At 43.6% G+C, this 8,178-nt stretch overlaps 1 protein-coding gene across 1 annotated transcript in view; it reads right to left on the reverse strand.

The window, feature by feature from the left end:
• The window catches only part of LOC111964618 (cyclin-dependent kinase 14), a gene marked incomplete at its 3' end in the record, with an annotated part of 148,665 nt that overhangs the window by 63,466 nt on the left and 77,021 nt on the right, over window positions 1-8,178 (reverse strand). The window contains exons 6-7 of the mRNA XM_070439379.1: window positions 7,572-7,666; window positions 1,233-1,288 (exon numbers count right to left, since the gene is read on the reverse strand). Of these exons, the coding sequence (XP_070295480.1) occupies window positions 1,233-1,288; window positions 7,572-7,666 (151 nt within the window). The remainder of the gene's footprint in view (window positions 1-1,232; window positions 1,289-7,571; window positions 7,667-8,178) is intronic.

Raw genomic sequence — 8,178 nt, forward strand, 5'->3', positions numbered from 1 at the left:
CCTCAGCAGTGTCACTGTAAAACCTGTAGGTTCTATGACCGTGTGTGTGGGCATCACTCCTCAGCAGTGTCACTGTAAAAACTGTAGGATTCTATGACCCGTGTGTGAGGGCATCACTCCTCAGCAGTGTCACTGTAAAAACTGTAGGATTCTATGACCCGTGTGTGTGGGCATCATCCTCAGCAGTGTCACTGTTAAACCTGTGAGATTCTATGACCCTGTGTGGTGGGCATCACTCTCAGCAGTGTCACTGTAAACCTGTAGGATTCTATGACCCGTGTGTGTGGGCATCACTCCTCAGCAGTGTCACTGTAAAAAACTGTAGGATTCTATGACCGTGTGTGTGGGCATCACTCCTCAGCAGTGTCACTGTAAAAACTGTAGGATTCTATGACCCGTGTGTGTGGGCATCACTCCTCAGCAGTGTCACTGTAAAAACTGTAGGATTCTATGACCCGTGTGTGTGGCATCACTCCTCAGCAGTGTCACTGTAAAACTGTAGGATTCTATGACCGTGTGTGGGGGATCACTCCTCAGCAGTGTCACTGTAAAACCTGTAGGATTCTATGACCCGTGTGTGTGGGATTCACTCCTCAGCAGTGTCACTGTAAAAAACTTTAGGATTCTATGACCCGTGTGTGTGGCATCACTCCTACAGCAGTTTCACTGTAAAAAACTGTAGGATTCTATGACCCTGTGTGTGGGCATCACTCCTCAGCAGTGTCACTTTAAAACCTGTAGGTTCTATGACCCGTGTGTGTGGGGATCACTCCTCAGGCAGTGTCACTGTAAAAACTGTAGGATTCTATGACCCGTGTGTGTGGGCATCACTCCTCAGCAGTGTCACTGTAAAACTGTAGGATTCTATGACCGTGTGTTTGGGCATCACCTCAGCAGTGTCACTGTAAAAACCTGTAGGATTCTATGACCCGTGTGTGTGGGCATCACTCCCAGCAGTGTCACTGTAAAAACTGTAGGATTCTATGACCGTGTGTGTGGGCATCACTCCTCAGCAGTGTCACTGTAAAAACTTGAGGATTCTATGACCGTGTGTGTGGCATCACTCCTCAGCAGTGTCACTGTAAAAACTGTAGGATTCTATGACCGTGTGGTGCATCACTCCTCAGCATGTCACTGAAAAATGTAGGATTCTATGACATATTAGTGATGCTCAGACAGTGTGTTTACTGTAGTAATATAGTCATTATAATGAGCAGCAGTCTTACCTTCACATTGTCTGATGCAGTCCTCCTGGGTGCCTGTCCATGTACTGGCACAGGTCTGTGTGCGTGTCAGGGAGAAAGAGAGACCAGTTCCATTAAAATATGTCTAAATAAAACACATAAAAATCCTAAAAACAGATCACAATACAATGCTTTGCAATTAACCAAAAATAAGTCAATATGAAAAATGAAGTAAAAATATTGTATAAAATGCTGTTCCGTATTTGATGGTATTCATTTGAAGTGTAAAAGCAGCAGAGAGAGGTTCTTGGCAGTGAGGATATTGGCTTTTTGTTTATTGTGTTGCTCGTCTTGAATGTACCTTGGTTGGAATGTGAGCTTGGTTTGAGGATGGAAAAATCAGCTAATGGAAAAAAGTTATTGGCTTTCATAGCTTTCCCCTTGCTATTCAAAGCAACTCTGACCTACTGTTCATCCGTCCATGATTAAATATCAGTAAGGCGCCAGGCTGGAGACACAAACCAATTGAATTGCAGCGCGTCACTCGCAACATTATTTTTTCCCAGTCTGTTCTCCCCTGTCTGCGGATGAATAATATCCGGTCTATACAACAGAATGATCCACAGAGGGAACCTTTGGTACAAAACCCTTAATGTGATTGTGTGGAGGGATGAGATAGGGAGTGACACTGTCTGTATGTCTTTAGGTGCTTATGTAAGCAGAGTCGTCTGTCTGTCGTCGCGAGAAAAGACGAATTACCCTGATCTGCACTTCACTGATTTATTCTGCCAGCAAACCGGGGCGCGACACACACACACACACACACACACACACACACACACACACAACACACACACACACACACACACACACACACACACACACACACACACACACACACACACACACCACCACCACAGGCTCGTGGGGCTGGGTGATATTTGCTTACCCCTGCTGCTCCTTGCACCGTCAGATATAAATGTGTTCCCTTTCATGAATAATTCAACCAGACGCTCAAACAAGCTTCAGCCATGCCTGTCCACCTTACTCAAAACCTGCTCTCCCTCCCTCTCTCTTTCCTCTCTCTCTTTCCCTCTCTCCATTTCTTTCTCACCCCCACTTTCTCTCCATTTCTTCTCTCTCCCTCTCTCTCTCTCTCTCTCGGTCCCGCTCGCTCCCTGTCAATTGTCATTACCTGCTAGATGAGAAAAATGAATTGATTTGGCTTGGTGTGGAGCATTCTGTATTTGAAAGAGTCTGAAATTACAGGTCTGAACACAGCAGAATAGAACAGCATGAAACTGGCTGCGCTGCAAATAAAAAACTGTCTCCACACCAACGACAACACACAGATCCACAGTGTTGCATTATCCATTTCTGTCAAATATACGCTATCCACTCTGTCTATTCAACATTCTCAGTAAGAGAAGGGTGTTCTGTCATAATAAAGGCTATGGAGACAGATCCTTGTCAACCGTGTCCACTTACAGACAGCATCTACTTGATGAATATATATACTTGGAATTGGTTAGCTCTTATATTTGCACATGGAGCAGAGAAACAGCACTGAAAGACCTCCACAACCCCTCTATCCAGCCTGACCTCTGTTCTCCAGGTAATCAAAATGTACACTTTAAGGCCAGAGAGCATCCTCATTAGAATCCCTACAACCAGCTACACACTGCCCAGGGCCTGGTTCTGTCATCTCTCAGAGGATCTGGTCAGAATGTKTTACCAGGAGCAGATGTTCCCACTGACCCTGCTGAACCATGCTGTTTCTGACCAACAGGAGGCCACACACTAGACTAGCGTACATACAGTACGGTATCAGAGCTGGGTCTTGATCTGATGCACCAGGCTACATAGTACACAGCACGGATGAAAACAAACATGGAGCGGGACTATTTAGAAGGTTATTCGGAGAGACGGCTGGGTCTTGTTTTGCATGTCAACATCAAAGAGGTTGAGCTATTTAGATACAGTTTATGGTCTATTGGAGTAATGCTGAGCAGAGACTTTACTACTCCTAGAGGTTGGAGGAGATTGGTATTCTGGCTGGTTTGAACTTATCAGTGGATGTTATCCATATGCATATATGTCAGCAGTAACAACAGGCCACACTACTCCACAGCAGAGAGAGGGAACTCCTGCTGCTATTGCTGTCCACAGCATGTGCATGTGTGTGTGTGTGTGTATCTGCGTGTACATGTGCATGTGTCCCCTTGCTATTCAAAGAACTCTGACCTACTGTCATCCGTCCATGATAAAATATCAGTAAGGCGCCAGGCTGGAGACACAAAACTCAATCATTGAATTGCAGCAGACGTCACTTGCAACATTATTTTCTTCCCCAGTCTGTCTCTCCCGTCTGCGGATGAATAATATCCGGTTATATCAACAGAATGATCACAGAGGGAACCTTTGGTACAAATCCTTAATGTGATTGTGTGGGAGGATGAGATTGGGATGACACTGTCTGTATGTCTTTAGGTGCTATATGTAAGCAGAGTCGTCTGTCTGTCTGGAGAAAAGACGAATTACCGTGATCTGCACTTCACTGATTTATTCTGCCAGCAGACCCGGGCACACACAACACCACACACACACACACACACACACACACACACACACACACACACACACACACACACACACACACACACACACACACACACACACACACACGCACAGCACACGACGGACACACACGGACACACACACGGACACACACCACACACACACAACACACACACACACACACAACACACAACCACACACACAACCACACACAACACACACACAACAACACACACACACACGGACACACACACACACGGACACACACACACCACAGTGGGTGGGTGATATTTGCGTACCCCCGCTGTCCTCACACCGTCAGATATAAATGTGTTTCCTTTCATGAATAATTCAACCAGACGCTCAAACAAGCTTCAGCCATGCCTGTCACCTTACTCAAAACCTGCTCTCTCTCTCTCCTCTCTCCTCCCTCCCTATCTGTCTTTCCTCTCTCCATATCTTTCTCACCCCCACTTTCTCCCATTTTCTTCTCTTCTCTCTCCACCTTCTCTCTCTCTTCGGTCCCGTCGCTCCCTGTCAATTGTCATTACCTGCTAAATGAGGAAAATGAATTGATTTGGCTTGGTGTGGAGCCTTCTGTATATGAAAGAGTCTGGAATTACAAGGTCTGAACACAGCAAGAATAGAACAGCACGAAACTGGCTGCGCTGCAAATAAAAAAACTGTCTCCACACAAGACAACACAAACAGATCCACAGTGTGCATTACCCATTTCTGTCAAATATACGCTATACACTCTGTCTATTCAACATTCACAGTAAGAGAAGGGTGTTCTGTCATAATAAAGGCTATGGGACAGATCCTTGTCAACCGTTGTCCACTTACAGACAGCATCTACTTGATGAATACAGTGGGAGAACAAGTATTTGATACACTGCCGATTTGCAGGTTTTCCTACTTCAAAGCATGTAGAGGTCTGTAATTTCTATCATGGTACACTTCAACTATGAGAGACGGAATCTAAAACAAATCCAGAAAATCACATTGTATGATTTTTAAGTAATAATTGCATTTTTTGCATGACATAAGTATTTGATACATCAGAAAAGCAGATCTTAATATTTGGTACAGAAACCTTTGTTTGCAATTACAGAATATACGTTTCCTGTAGTTCTTGACCAGGTTTGCACACACTGCAGCAGGGATTTTGGCCCACTCCTCCATACAGATCTTCTCCAGATCCTCAGTTTCGGGGCTGTCGCGCGGCTATAGGACTTAGTCCCTCCAAAGATTTCTATTGCGTCAGGTCTGGAGACTGGCTAGGCCACTCCAGGACCTTGAGATGCTTCTTACGGCGCACTCCTTAGTTGCCCTGGCTGTGGTGTTTCGGGTCGTTGTCATGCTGGAAGACCCAGCCAGACCCATCTCAATGCTCTTACTGAGGGAAGGAGGTTGTTGGCCAAGATCTCGCGATACATGGCCCATCCATCCTCCCTCAATACGGTGCAGTCATCCTGTACCCTTTGCAGAAAAGCATCCCCAAAGAATGATGTTTCCACCTCCATGCTTCACGGTTGGGATGGTGTTCTTGGGGTTGTACTCATCCTTCTTCTTCTCCAAAACACGGCGAGTGGAGTTTAGACCAAAAAGCTCTATTTTTGTCTCAATAGACCACATGACCTGCTCCCATTCCTCCTCTGGATCATCCAGATGGTCATTGGCAAACTTCAAGACGGGCCTGGACATGCGCTGGCTTGAGCAGGTGGACCTTGCGTGCGCTGCAGGTTTTTAATCCATGATGGTGTAGTGTGTTACTAATGGTTTTCTTTGAGACTGTGGTCCCAGCTCTCTTCAGGTCATTGACCAGGTCTGCCGTGTAGTTCTGGGCTGATAACTCACCCTTCCTCATGATCATTGATGCCCCACGAGGTGAGATCTTGCATGGAGCCCCAGACCGAGGGTGATTGACCGTCATCTTGAACTTCTTCCATTTTCTAATAATTGCGCCAACAGTTGTTGCCTTCTCACCAAGCTGCTTGCCTATTGTCCTGTAGCCCATCCCAGCCTGTTGCATGTCTAAATTTATCCCTGATGTCCTTATACAGCTCTCTGGTCTTGGCCATTGTGGAGAGGTTGGAGTCTGTTTGATTGAGTTTGTGGACAGGTGTTTTTTTATACAGGTAACGAGTTCAAACAGGTGCAGTTAATACAGGTAATGAGTGGAGAACAGGAGGGCTTCTTAAAGAAAAACTAACAGGTCTGTGAGAGCCGGAATTCTTACTGGTTGGTAGGTGATCAAATACTTATGTCATGCAATAAAATGCAATTAATTACTTAAAAATCATACAATGTGATTTTTGGATTTTGTTTTAGATTCCGTCTCTCACAGTTGAAGTGTACCTATGATAAAATTACAGACCTCTACATGCTTTGTAAGTAGGAAAACCTGCAAAATCGGCAGTGTATCAACTACTTGTTCTCCACTGTATATATACCTTGAATTGGTTAGCTCTTATATTTGCACATGGAGCAGAGAAACAGCACTGAAAGACCTCCACAACCCCTCTATCCAGCCTGACCTCTGTTCTCCAGGTAATCAAAATGTACACTTTAGGCCAGAGAGCATCCTCATTAGAATCCCTACAACCAGCTACACACTGCCCAGGGCCTGGTTCTGTCATCTCTCAGAGGATCTGGTCAGAATGTTTACCAGGGCAGATGTTCCCACTGACCCTGCTGAACATGTGTTTCTGAACAGGGGGCCACACTAGACTAGCGTACATACAGTACGGTATCAGAGCTGGTCTTGATCTGATGCACCAGGCATATAGACACAGACGATGAAAACAACATGGAGCGGGACTATTTAGAAGGTTATCTGAGAGAGGCTGGTCTTGTTTTGCATGTCAACATCAAAGAGGTTGAGTTATTTAGATAAGTTATAGTCTATTGGAGTAATGCTGAGCAGAGACTTTACTACTCCTAGAGTTGGAGGAGATTGGTATTCTGGCTGGTTTGAACTTATCAGTGGATGTTATCCATATGCATATATGTCAGCAGTAACAACAGGCACACTACTCCACAGCAAGAGAGAGGGAACTCCTGCTGCTATTGCTGTCCACAGCATGTGGTGTGTGTGTGTGTGTGTGTGTGTGTGTGTGTGTGCTGCGTACATGTGTGTGTTGTTGTGTTGTGTGTGTGTGTGTGTGTGTGTGTGTGTGTGTGTGTGTGTGTGTGTGTGTGTGTGTGTGTGTGTGTGTGTGTGTGTGTGTGTGTGTGTGTGCGTGCGTGTGTATGCGTGTGTAATGCGTGTGTACAGTATGTGTGCTATGGAAACCTACAGAAACAGCAACCCTCAAATTAAAATGTTCCCCATGAGCTAGGGCTGGGTTCAAAGCTGGGCACTCGTGGTTAGGCCACCATTCTATGGCACTCGGAACACGGTTTTTGTTCAAAGCCTGGAGGAATATATCCCAGGCTTGGGTTCTGTTTTAACAGGCAAGACTAAACATACTACAACGTTCAACCATCTTATAAACAAAGAATATGTGTGTAAAACTAGCCAGAGCTCATTGATGGATTAAATAAATCAATGTCAATAACTGAAAGAATGAATCAAACCATAAAACAAGTTAGTTATTCTATTTCTAGAATGAAACTGTGGCTTTTTGAATTTCATCTTAAAATAATTTTACACAAATCAAATATCTTGATCCTCTACTGCTGACTCACATATCCAGTTGCGCTGTAACACATACTCAAATCGTTCTGAGCTAGCCTGTAACCTGATGTACTACAGTACCCATGATGCTTCTGTGCAACATATCCAGTGGCTCTCTGACACTCACCCACATACTCAAAGACCAGCGTCAGGGTTTCCTTGGTGTGGATGATGTCATGGAGCAGCACGATGTTGGAGTGCTTCAGACCTTTCAGAAGAGACGCTAGGAAACACAGGATACAGAATTATTATCATGATGAAGCAGTTACATGCAAAACTACCATCAGTATTACCATTTATTTACAATATAATAAGTAAATAATAGAATAGATATAAGCCTAATAAAATAGAATAGAACATAGCCCTAATATAATATAATATAGCCTAATATAATATGAATATAAATATAGCCTAATATATATCAGCTAATAGAAATATAATATATCCAATATAATAGAATAGAATATAGCCTAATAGAATAGAATAGAATAGAATAAAGCCTAATATAATAGATAGATAAGCCTATATAATAGAATAGAACATAGCCTAATATAATATAAGTATAGCTAATATAATAGAATATATAGCTAATATAATAGAATATAGCGCCTAATATAATATAATATAGCCTAATATAATAGAATAAATAGCCTAATAGGAAATAGAATATAGGCTAATATAATAGATAGAATATAGCTAAATATAATAGAATACAGCTAATATAATAGAATATAG

The sequence above is a fragment of the Salvelinus sp. IW2-2015 genome, unplaced genomic scaffold (genome assembly GCF_002910315.2).
Source record: "Salvelinus sp. IW2-2015 unplaced genomic scaffold, ASM291031v2 Un_scaffold1606, whole genome shotgun sequence".
Taxonomy (NCBI): Eukaryota; Metazoa; Chordata; class Actinopteri; order Salmoniformes; family Salmonidae; genus Salvelinus; species Salvelinus sp. IW2-2015.